This window comes from Arachis ipaensis, chromosome B4, assembly GCF_059453495.1.
Source record: "Arachis ipaensis isolate K30076 ecotype BB chromosome B4, ASM5945349v1, whole genome shotgun sequence".
In the NCBI taxonomy this organism is placed as follows: Eukaryota; Viridiplantae; Streptophyta; class Magnoliopsida; order Fabales; family Fabaceae; genus Arachis; species Arachis ipaensis.
Window position 1 is genome coordinate 135,721,330 of NC_142439.1, and position 13,794 is coordinate 135,735,123.

The 13,794-nt window shown below is 28.3% G+C and overlaps 1 protein-coding gene across 1 annotated transcript; it reads left to right on the top strand.

Moving 5' to 3' along the window:
• Positions 1 to 1,552: 1,552 nt before the first annotated feature.
• LOC148569358 (disease resistance protein RML1A-like) lies at positions 1,553 to 2,814 on the top strand. The gene is given in 3 exon segments (XM_088485005.1): positions 1,553 to 1,597; positions 2,198 to 2,507; positions 2,510 to 2,814. Coding segments are annotated over 3 exon segments (660 nt in total).
• The last annotated feature ends 10,980 nt before the right edge of the window (positions 2,815 to 13,794 follow it).

Genomic DNA, 13,794 nt, shown 5'->3' on the forward strand with positions numbered 1-13,794 from the left:
AAAGTTAATAAATGCTTTGGAACTATGAGAGAAAATTTCATTGATTTGATTGATAGCCTTAATGAAAGGCACGCTACCAAGAAACAAAAGGGAAGTGGTCATTTAATTTATTGTGTCTAAATCCTTTAGTTAATGATCATACTTTCTCTTCTTCTCTCTATGCTTCTAACCTTCGGTCATAACACAGAGAAACCATGGAAGCTAAGCATAGCCACCGAAGAGAAAAAGAAGCACGCTACAAGACCATCAAAATGATGGCACGAAAAAGAAAAAGAAAAGTATGCTGTGGCTAAGATTCTCATTACTTATGGTAAGATTTTGTAATGAGATCTTAGATTCTTCATACCAAAAATGGATGAAGAAGATCTCGGCTAACAAGGTGAAGATTCTTGGAAGGATGGCTTGTCTCTGATTTTGCTCAACCACCACAGGAAGTAGCTAGGGTGGCTACGTGATGGAAGAGGCAGAGATTGGAGCAGATGAAGCCATCATCATCATAAAGCATCAAAGGCCAGAAATTCATCTTGGAAAGCAAGCCAAGGATGAAGCGCTCGGATTGATGAAGAGTGATGACCAAGGAAGGACTAGAGGTAATTGCATGTTGGGTTTTGCATGGGTTATCTCTTCTCTCTCTCTGGTCGAACCGGTTTTATTTTTGAAGAAGAAGAAGTTTAGCTTGGTCTGTTTAGTTTCAACCTTGAAGGCTTCTCCCTATAAGTAAGGGTGAACAGTCAGGGTTTGATTCAAGGAGACAGAGTGAGAGTGCAAGGCACAGAGTTCTCAGAGCTACCTGAGCTAACAGATTTTCTTCTCCTTCAATGTATTCTGTTTTGTATTTTTCTATTTAATTTTGTCATGTCTTAAGTCTCATGGAAAAAGGCAAACAGTGAGGTTTGTATGAAAAAGCCATAGAGCGAAAAAAGACAAAGAGTGCAAAATTAAAAGAAAAAGCCATAGATGTCTTTAGAGTTCCTTTGTACATCTGTGTTGTGTTTCATGATTCTGTGAGAATCCCCTTGTAAGTTGGGTTAGCACTTTACATTCTGTAATCAAGAAGATTATAGTAAAATTCCATCATTGTTGTGATGGAGACTGGATGTAGGCTGCACTGCACTTAGCAGCTGAACCAGGATATATCTGAGTGTAATTTTCTCTCTCTTCTACTCCATTTCTGTTTCTACTGCACAGGAGCTAAAACTGAAAAATATCTCGTGCCAAGTGACGAGACAAAATTAAAAGTCTCGTGGCTAGGGACAAGACAAAAATTAAAAAGTCTCCTCAAAGACCAGCAAGTGTAACCAAGCAAAAAGAAGGCTAAGATTCAACCCCCTTCTCTTAGCCACTGAAAACCATCAATTTATTTTTCACATTTATCAGTCAACAACCCTATATTTTACTCCATCAAATTTTAAAATGCACCATGAATTGACTCCATGAGTTGAGAATCTACCATTTTTCAAGTCCAAAAAGGGGAGAGAAAAAGTAGGGGACTATTTTGACGAACCTTTGAAAGTTGATTAGTCACTGCCCAATAAATGATGAAGCAAAGGCCATGAGCAGTGAAGATTGTCATGAGCATATTTCCAAGCCAAATATGGTACTTTATGCAACTCTCTGATTTTAGACCAACCAGTGGCAACAATGAGGAGCCACGTGTCACTGGAAAAAACAACATTGCCAAGCATATGTTCCCAACTTTCCCCAACATTAGTGCTGATTTATCTAGTTTCTTCTGCCATCTGCGAAAACACAAAAATCACTTCCTTCACCACCAATCCTAGTTATTAAAACAGAAATAATATTTAGAAAAATGTTCGAAATTGCGATTGAGATCGCATAAAAGTTATATTATTACCTTAATTGCACACTAATGAACAAAATTCATGATTGAGACCATAATCAAAACTATAATCCTTAAATAACTTGGAATATATATCCATATCATAGAGCAAATATGTGTAAAACTCAAGTCATTGGGTATGTAATTGTATTATGATTTTAATTTAATTGCAAAATATTCAACAAATATTCAATTGATGCAACTGCAATTACAATACATTAAAGGCTTAGTACATACATATTACATATAGCAATTTAAAATGTTTATTTGTATGTAGAGTTGCACTTAAATTCCACGTGTTCGCCATCATTCTCCTATATGAATAGACACACTAAATGACTGTATGCTCTTATGTAGGAATTTGAAGCAACTCATGGCATCGTTTTACCTTACATGAAGTGGACAGATTTGGATATAAGAGATTTAGCTTTCTCAAATATGTGCAAGCTAAAGCTTCTCATTTTAGATGGCGTGAAAGTTCTCATTCTCTGCGATATTCCTAGTACATTAAAGGTTTTGCACTGGAAAGGTTGTCCAATGGAAACTCTACCCTTTAAAAATCAACACTATGAACTTGTTGAAATTGATTTGACTTATAGCAAAATTGTACAGTTATGGGATAGAAAGAAGGTAGACCTTATCAAATTTTATTACATTAGCATTTCCAGCAAAAATAGTCACCATGTGATATTTGTTCATGTCTTTTTCAGGTTCTAAAAAGCAAGCTGAGGCAAACGCCAGATCTTTCTGGGGTTCCCAATCTTAAAACATTTCATCTTGGGCAATGTAAGGAGCTGAATTATATTCATCCATCTCTCGCACACCGCAAGAGCCTTGTTGAATTGTACTTATGGGTATGTGAGAGTCTTGAAACACTTGCAGACAAATCGGAGATGAATTCACTCAAGAAGATAATCGAGTATCAGTCTCATTCACTTCAACTGAAACCATCGCACTTGCTCTCTCTTTCCTAATTCAAAATCCTTCGGGGAGATCTGGAGCACGTTGGGTGTGCAAGCAAGACATTCAAGATTTTAAGAAAAGAAAATCCCAAAGAGGGAAAAGAAAAGCAACTCTTTAAACTGAATATGGACATGATCTCACATTCTCCAGCTTCTAGGAATAAGATGCTAGTGGTTTCCCCTCTACTGTATGAACAAGAGGAAGAGCGTGCTGCCATATTACTGACTTCTTAATACACATTTTGTAATATGTCTTTTATTGTAAAAGCATGAGCAATCCATTTGTATATATTAGTTATGCTTCTGAATTCGAGTAAATACCCATAGTCGTCCCTGAGATTCACGCAAAAACCCATAATAATCCCTAAGATCCCGATTTACCCATTGTAGTCCTCCAGATAGAGCTCCGAGCACTCAAAGTGGTCCCTAGCCATATTTCAGGTGATGAGTCATCACCGGAGCGCTGACGTGGCCTCGGATTGCCACGCTGGAGGGTCCAACGGCTAGCTGAGCTGGCTAATTTCCAATTTGTACCCATGTTGGTCCTTCGTATTATATGTAACCCTAAATCCCCAAATTTTCATATAATTCATCTCCTCTTCGACTTCATCTCTTCTTCTTCTTTTTCATACCCTTGAACTACACGTTGTGATCTTCGGGAATGAAGCTTCACCACCTTCCCAGCCATCTGTAGCATCATCATAAACAGAACAATGCCATAGTTAAAGGAGAACAATGCCATTCAGTTCCTAAAAGAAGCAGTCTAGGAATACTGAGGGTCAAGCATATCGAAAAATATCAAAACTGAAAGTAACAAACCATTCTCCAAACCAAGTCTTCAGGACCCAATGGTTGAGCTGGACAAGGATACAGGAAATGTATTGAGTACTGGAAAATAAAATAAAAGCAATTAATGCCAAATAGGAAAGCAAGACATTGAACTAAATATCAATTTTAGAAAAATAACAAATATGCAGGGTGATTAGTGGTTATATTGCACGGGGCATAAATTATGCTTAAACTTGCCATTGGCATTGGGAAACAGTAGAAAGTTTTTGCAAGGTTTCAGCAGCAAAAGACTGTACATAACCTAGAATACAAACCTTGGAAAGATTTTGTTGCATTTCTTTTATACGAGCAGCACTAATGCCTTTCAAAAAATTTAGAAGCCAACCTAAAGGATTTGAGGTACACATTGGATCACAAACTATTTGGAAGAAGAGTTTCATGGTTTTTCCTCCTATAAGGATCAATGCAGTTGCAATTCCTACTGATAAATAAACAGTTGAAAAGAGAACAAGCCACACCCCCAATCTTTCACCTGAAAAAGCAAGGTTGAAACCTTTTCAAATCATGCAATGATAGTTTTAGGACTGTTATATGCATATAAATCTTCAATTAACTTGGTTTGAGTACCCAACATAGTTTTTGAGGATCAATTATATGTAAAGCATTTTTGCATTGTTAATTATGCAACTTTATATCAGATTATAATGCACTTCTTTAAAAACATATAAAGAAATAAAACAGTATGGCATGAAATAATATAGAGATTTTGCAGCAAGGTCTACTTTCACTATTTCTGTGCTAAGAATCAACTCTATACCTGCAATCAAACATTTAAATTTGCATTTGAAAAATCATTGTTAGGGACCATTTTTCTAATTTACTCTTGTTTTCACTTAGCATGAGAGCCTAGCTGTCCTTAAAACTATCCAATAATTGTGATGAACCAAACGTAATAATCACCTTTCTCTTTCACTTCCAACACAAACATGGAAACCAGAAAGTCTAGCAGGGGCTGCAAAATCCAATTGTCACATCAAGATAATTATAGCATAGAGGGAGAGAGAATATCACAACTTACACTCAGGAAAAAGGTAAGTCTTGCTTAGTACAGGACGTTCATAAGGTACTACCTACAGAAAATATAAAAAGAAAATACAAGGGAACATGTATTAAGACAAAATGTAAAGAAAGCCTACTAATACATTAAAAAAAATTAATCACCACAAGAAAACATATTTTTCCAATCCTGCATACAACTCCCTGTTTCATCCGTGTTTCATTCAGGTTAAATAGAGCAACCCTACAAACCCCAGCCAGCCTTCAAATCCTAGACACTATAATGAGACCAAAACTCCAGAACCTCAACTATACTAACAACTTGCATATCATCAACCAACACTGTATTGAAAAAAAAAAAGGTTACCTTGAGTCCGATCACAAAGTCAGAACCTCGTGCTTATGGTGGTGAAGGAGGGGAAGAACGATAACAACTTCGATCGGATTACTTTTTCTCTCAAATTTTCCTAAACCCAGCGAATACAACCCTATGGCTACGCCATTGATGGGGAGATGAAGAAGAAGTCAGAGGGTGGAAGAAGAAGAGATAAGTGAAGTGAAGTGTTTGTGTACGGCGTCGTTTTTGGCTTTTAAGGGCGCCAAACCCAAAACGACGACGTTTTGGACCCCTCCCACGTGGTAATCCAAGTTCACGTCAGCACTCTGGTGATGAGTCATCACCTGAAATATGGTCAGGGACCAGTTTGAGTGCTCGGAGCTCTATCTGAAGGATTACAATGAGGAAATTGGGATCTTAGGGATTATTATGGGTATTTGCGTGAATCTCAGGGACAACTATGGGTATTTACTCTCTGAATTCTGATAGCTCAACATTCATACTGGAACTTATTGATTCTGCTATCGCTACTTCTCATTTACGCTGTTAGTGCATTAGTTACTTAGATTAGAGAAGGTGAATCATGAGAAGTGAGTATGATTTTCTCATTCATTACTGAAATGGAGGGTGGTTATATACATGCTGCTTACTTCATAACAGATTTCCTACTACTTATTATTACTGACTTCTAAGTAACTCGCTGCCAACTGTCTAATTAACTAACCATTATTTTCTTGGCTTCTAATGGCATCGATGAAGACGCTTTTTATACGAAGTTTTCTTGCTTTTTTACACAACTTTTAATAGTAGTAATAGGGGGAAAATATCTTTAAATTATTATTATTATTATAATATTACAACCATATGATCCAAAAATCAAATATGATTCATGTTTATAAACAAATTTCATAAATAATATAACCAAAGTGCAAAATATCCAAGTATCTGCAGAGAATGTTTTATTTTCTTTAACGCTAACTATAAATTATAATCAGTCTCATATAGTTATTGATTAACACATCCATTTACACAAAAACACAAACATCAAAATAGTAAATTACTATATCATTTCCAGGCAATAACCAATTCACCTTTTTGTCTTTTCCACAAAAGTCAACAAAGCAAAATCTTATGCTGATAGAAGTTACACAAGCAGCTTCCACTCACTTTCCTGTTTTCACACACATACATTTTAGTATTTGCTAATAATCTTGTATTAACAGAACACTGCTTGAATTGAAGCAGCATTGCATCAATCCTATATTTAAATTTGTCAGAAAGATAACTTTAAAAGCTAATAATATTTTCACTTTTTCTTTTCCAATTTTGATCAGTTTTTGAAGAAGATGAAGTATACAAATATAAGTTTGGCCAAGAACTGAAGTGATCTCACTTTTCTGGGTCTGGAAACTTGAAATATCAGTGGTTAAAAGCTGTGGAAACCTTAGCAATGCACAAATTTAGTCCTTGTCAATCTGGATCTGGTGTTAGATAAATTTGAGTTTGATGTAACCATGTATGAAATGATTTAGATTTATAAAATATTAAACTGTTTGTATGTTAATATTCTAAAAAAAGATATGGAACTAAAAAACCTTTTTATCTTCTTTTTTCTTTTATTGTGTTCCTTATGACAGATTTTATTTTCTAGAAGCAAAGGAGACTATTAGAATTTAGACGCATTGTCATTGGTGGTAGCTAGGAACTAGGATCTAACATTTGTTACATAACCAATTTACACTATCAAAAAATAACAAAATTCTAACTCAAAATAAGCTAAGATCAACTCTGGCTAATAGCTAAGCATTTTACATTTTCTAGCAATACAAGTAAAATCACCAGTTAAAAGCTAAAGGACTCAAAATGCAGATTTTCAGCCAAATTAAATGAGCAAACAGCCGCTACCTCCTGCTTCATACCCTTGGGTCCAGAAACAAGAACCCCCACATTTGACCCTTTCAGTTTCAAAAGCAATCCTTCAAAATCACTTTTTAAAAAAAAATGTTTTCTTAAAATCAACTTTATTTATTGATTTAAAAAAGTGTTTACCTATTTATATATAGATCGTATGGTAGATTATAAATTGGGCGAATTTTCACTTACTCTAAATAAATTTTGTCATTAAAGTAAAATTTCATGTTTTTTTAATAATAATAAGATTTCTCAAAAAAAAAAAACAATTTTTTATATTAAAAATTTTAGTTAATATCATATATAAATTCTATATCCTATATTTTTATTAGAGAATAAAATTCAGCTAATTTAGAGTATTCTAATATTTAAATTTTTTTATAAAAAACAACTTTTGAATTTTCCGTTAAAAAAATAAAGAGAGCAATTTTATTCCTAGCAAAGCCACTCTCTCTGCAAACTTCCTTTACTATCATTTTTATGCACATCTCATTAGGCTTATAAAATCATTAAAGATTACAAAAAATAAAAGCAATAAAATAATTAGAGTATTATACTGAGTATTACTATTTAGTATTTAGTCCTTGAGAGCAAGACTTTTTATGTTTTAAGTAAGAATTTAGATCTTTTAAATTTTAAATTTTTACTTTAGAAAGTAAAATGTGATTTTTCACTTTTGAATAATTTTTTTTTATATTTTTTTTTATTTTACCTATGAAATAAGTGATGAAAAATTATATTTCATTCTCTAAAATAAAATTCAAAATTTAGAGGATCTAAATTTATATAAATAAGTCTTCCCTTAAATTCTTCCTTCGGCGTAGGCCATAAGCCATATCACGATGAGAAAATATCTTAATTGATCTCTAGATTTTTTTATATGAAGTCGCCTAAGCAGTAGCTTCCAGTTAGTATCAATATTCACAATCACACAAACTAGCTAACACGCAGAAACCTGATCTTTAACTCCTCAGTTTTTTAATCATCACAATAAATACTATTCAATGAGAAACACTACCACAAATATAATTCAATAGAGTTTGGTATTAAAATTGAAATATAATATAATGATATGAGTTTTTTATTTTATATTTATTTATTTATTTTTTACCAAAAATAGGAGACTCGAACCTGCAACCTCTTAATTGAGTATGGAAAGACTATACCATTTGAGCTATAACTCATTGGCATGATATGAGTTTTTTAATTCTAATAGAAAAGAACATTTACATTAAAAATGTTAAACTTTGATTTGCTTTATTGTGAATTACCACAACATAATTTTTAAATTTAATAGTACAAATTATTTTTGAAATTGATTTCTAAATAGAAACGATAATCAAATTGGTTCATCAAGTTTTATTCCATAATCAAATTGGTCCTCCATTGAAAATGTCAAATTGATTGAACATTTTTCTGTCATGTAAGCTTGCCTAATGATTTAATGCTATGTGACAGTTAAATTAGGTGAGTTTTTTTGTCAACTTCGTTAACGGGTCATTTAGAAAGGAACTAATTTTACAAAATAAATAAACGAAGAAAAGGAAAATAGATGAAAATAGAAAAAGAAATCTCATGCAGTTTCCAAAAAATTCAATAATAATAGCACTATTCATAATTATATTAACAAACGATAATATATTTTTAGAGAAATAATAATATAAAATTATTTTATATATTTTAATATTTACAATTTTATGTATATAACATCTATAATAATAATATATTTATTATATATAATATTATTTAGTTATTTTAATGATAATTAAAGAATATAAAATAAAATAAATAATATTTAAAAATATAAATAAAATAACTTTAAATTATTTTATTAAATTTATTTTTTATTGTCTTCTAAATATTTTTTATTAAAAAATAACAAGATTTTGTGGGAAAAAAATGACGAGATTCATCTGGATATATGATCATTATACTCGTGGAAGCCCAACATTTATTTATGCAACTTGTTAGTGCAACTTGTTTTTTTACCCTAAAATTATCTATGCAACCGTTCATTATTGAATGGGAAGACCGTTATTATTGGCTTATTGCATTCGTACTAATCAAGTTGGTTAAGTCTAATTGAGATATATATATAGAATTATTCTTTACATACAAGTCATTTACATATACAAGTTTATACAAGTCATTTATATTGTATTGTTTAAGAATTTTTAGTGTATGTATATTGATAAGTTCTGTATAATTTAAAACTTTTCCTCTTCTTTTTTGCATTATAAAAGTAAATTTTATTGGGTTAGAATTAAATTGTATAAACTTGTATGTGTAGCATGTCTCATATATATATATATATATATATATATATATATATATATATATATATATATATATATATATATATATATATGTGTGTGGTGAATGCTACCCAACTCCCTCTAAAATAACATGTAAGTTACCCTTCATTATGTGTCACATTGTAATTGGTTCTTATCTTAACCATAGTTGAATTATTTTATAATTTATTATTCTTAAAATATCAAAGCTCCACTCCCATTAATTGAAGCACATTCCACTCCTCCATTCTATGTTTATCACTTCATCAACCTAGATTTGGTCCTTCCAAGCGCCAACGTCATCGCCATGCCCTCCCACACAACCTCTCTTCCCAGCATAGCCAGCGCCTCTTTTTTCTGTGGATCACTGCTTACCCACATAATTAATAGTTAATTTGGTTATTAAATTTTTTTATTAAAAAAATATATCTTTGTTTAATTACGTGATGGAACATATATTTATATGTAAAATATAATATAATAAAATAAATTTATTCAAAGTATTTAAAAGTATAATTAAAATCATGAACATACAAATATAATAATAAAATTTGTACTCCAAACAAATAAACATATTTTTTTATCATACATATATTATTTAAAAATAAATATATTATTAAAATTAATAACAAAAATTTAAAATGATAAAATTTAACCTTTTTATCGTATTTTTTATAGTATTTTTATTTTTTAATTTTTAATTTATTAGTACTTTATTATTTAATTAATAATTAAACAAATTATTTTTATGAAAAATTATTTTTTATATTATATTAGAAAAGAGACCAATATAACAGTTTAAAAAATAAATTGTATAAATATTTAAGAGATAAATATAAAATACATACCTAAATAATGTTTAGTTTGGTTATTAAATTTTTTTATTAAAATAAATCTTTATTTAATTACACAATAGAACATATATTCATATGTAAAATATAATATAATAACTCTATTTAGAGTACTTAAAAGTATAATTAAAATAAGAAAAAATATATTTTTTATTGTACATAAATTATTTTAAAAAATAATAAATTGTTAAAATTAATAACACAAGTTTAAAATGATAAAATCTAACTTTCTTACAAGTATTTTTTATAGTATTTTTATTTTTTTAATTTTTAATTTATTCGTACTTTATTATTTAATTAATGATTAAATAAATTATCTTCATGATAAATTATTTTTTGTATTATCTTAAAGAAGCGACCAATATAATAGTTTAAAAAATAATGTAAAAATAATTTTTAAATATAAAATAGATAATATTAAAATTTTTAAATACAAAAGTAAATTATATAGATAGATATTTAAGAGATAAATATGAAATACATGCCTAAAATAAATAAAACAGACAAAAATAATTCTCCATTTCTCAAGAGTACTCCCATTTTGTCTGTTTTATTTATTTTAGGTATGTATTTCATATTTATCTCTTAAATATTTATACAATTTATTTTTTAAATTGCTATATTGGTTTTTTTTCTAATATAATACAAAAAATAATTTTTTATAAAAATAATTTGTTTAATTATTAATTAAATAATAAAGTACTAATAAATTAAAAATTAAAAAAATAAAAATACTATAAAAATACGATAAAAAAGTTAAATTTTATCATTTTAAATTTTTGTTATTAATTTTAATAATATATTTATTTTTTAAATAATATATATGATAAAAAAATATGATTATTTGTTTGGAGTACAAATTTTATTATTATATTTGTATGTTCATAATTTTAATTATACTTTTAAATACTTTGAATAGATTTATTTTATTATATTATATTTTACATATAAATATATGTTCCATCATGTAGTTAAATAAAGATATATTTTTTAATAAAAAAATTTAATAACCAATATTAACCATTAATCATGTGGATAAGCAGTGATCCATGGCAAAAAGAGGCGCTGGCTATACTGGGAAGGACAAGTTATGGGCGACGGAATTCAACGACGTGACTAAGAGTTGATGCACTAAAGAAAGAGAGGTTGTGTGTGAGGACAGTAGATGGCAATGACGTTGGTGCTTCTTGTCACGAAACAGTGCTTGAAAGGACTGAATCTATGTGATGAAGTGATGAACAAAAAATGGAGGAGTGGAATGTGCTTCAATTAACGGGAGTGTAGTTTTGATATTTTAAGAATAATAAATTATAAAATAACCCAACTATGGTTAAGATAAAGACCAATTACAATGCGACACATAATGAATGGTAACTTACATGTTATTTTAGAGGGGTTGGATAGTATTCATATATATATATATATATGAAGAGTTTTCTTTTGGCATGGCAGAGGGATCCATTGTATTTAAGAACATTACCATGTCAAATAAATGTGGTTGGTTGATTAGTATTTAGTCATGGTCTTCCGAAAGAGAAACGCGATAAAAAGAAAAATGCAAAAAAAATTAAAACAATGCATAAGTCCAAAAAAAAAAATTAAGACATTTGAAGTTATAGTTTGTAAATATTGATTGGTTAGAGTTTTTATGTTTAGTAAGAGGAGAAATCAAGAAAATAAGAGTAGGTTGTGAATTTTTCTACTAAATTTTTTAGTTTAGCAACATAGAAATCAAGAGAGTGAAAGTCACGAAAAAGAAGATAAATAAATTAAATCATGAGAATGAGAATGAAGCTAAAGTGATGAAAAGCGAAAATGATAATTTTTGAGTTTAGTCACGGTAAGAAATATGCTTATTATTGTCTGATTTTCTTTTGGATAAATTTCTATAAAAAAAATTGACAGAAAAATATTATCATCGGATTTTTTTATCGGCCACAAATAAAAATGATATTATTAACATCACATCCTATAATTAATTGAAGGTTATAAAATAAAAAAGTTTATGGAAATTTTTTTTTTAAATAATTTAAGTGATTATTGTTAATATTCACAATCATAACAATTAGTATTTATATTAAATGATATTATTAATATCTCTTTCTATAATTAATTGAAGGTTATGAATTGAAAAAAGTTTAAAAAACTAAATTAAAGCACAAATAATGTATAATTACGATTACACGAAGATATGTATATCTATTGCTAAAATAATTGGACTCAAAAGTAGAAATGTAGGGTTTAGAATTTGTTTTACTTTTTTTTTTTTTATCGATGATATGGAGACTCAAATTCGCAACCTCTTAATTGAGTATGGGAAGACTATGCCATTTGAATTATTACTCATTGACTTAGAATTTGTTTTACTTGATTGTACAAGAAAAGAAAAACATATCTAGTTAGTTTTAAAATTGGAGTTAAAAACATATTCGTGTATATATATATATATATATATACACGATATTATTGTATTAAAGTCTTATGTTATAACTTATATATAATAATTGTATCCTTGTAAAAGAAAATATAGTATTTGGTACATGATCTTAATGTATGTTTATGTAAATAATTGAAAATTTTTTAATTTTTGATTGAATGTTAATTCTATTAATTCTCCTCATTATGGTTTTAGATTTATGTATTTTGGGAGATGTTTTGGTGCCTATAATATTTTGTTTAAAACTTTAAATTGCTTAAAATTTTAAAAGTAGAGATAAAAAATAATGAGACCTATTTTTTATTTTTAAATTTTATGTGTAAATACACTATAAAAGACACGGTGTATTTTTCTTTCATTGAGTTATTAGTTAATAAATTATTAAAATTAGATCAATGTTGACCAATTATTATTCTAAGTTACAAAAGGAAATACAAAATAGACTATTCCAATTGAAGCATCTTGTTTAACTAATTTCTACGAAACATCATTTTCTTTTTAAAGAAATATCACCTATAAGGCAATAAAGTCATTGACAATACGTCACTTCATTATTCCAATACACAAAAAGGTGATGCTAGGTAGTCAAAGAATAATTACAATATAGAAATATAACGTAAAAATTTTTATTCTCTTAATAAGTAAGTGATATACATTTTTTTATCATTTATTTTTTTTATTACCTATCATTTTACTGCATGTTTGGAGTCATAATGTTCTTTCCAAAATCAATTTCAGTTTCTCTCAAATCAAATTCATAACATCTCTCAATCACATTATTATCTATTAAAATACAATAATTTTCTGCAAAAATTATAAATTAAAAATTTTTAACAACTTCTACTATATAATTTATATTTTATATATAGACTATTAAAAAACAAAAAATAAAATATAAACAAAAATTAAAAAATAAATTTTTAAAATAATTATTAATTTGTCATATTAAAATCAATAAATAAGCATACATACGAATATTAAATAAAAATATTAAAATAATTAAAATCATGACCTATTATTACATATATGAGATAATTTGAAGAATGCAATAAGACGTATAGTTTAAATTTGATAATATTAATTATAAAAATTTATTAATTATAGACATCATATGTATAAAATTATGAATATTATGAATATAAAATTATGGATGTTATTAATATAAAAATATGGATGTTATGTGTATGAATTTATGGATATTATGAATAAATTTATCAATTGAATAAATTAATTTAAGAATTTGATATTTTTTTAAATTCAATTATGATAAAATTTAAAAACATATGTGCTAATTTTATAGTTACTTATGCAATAACT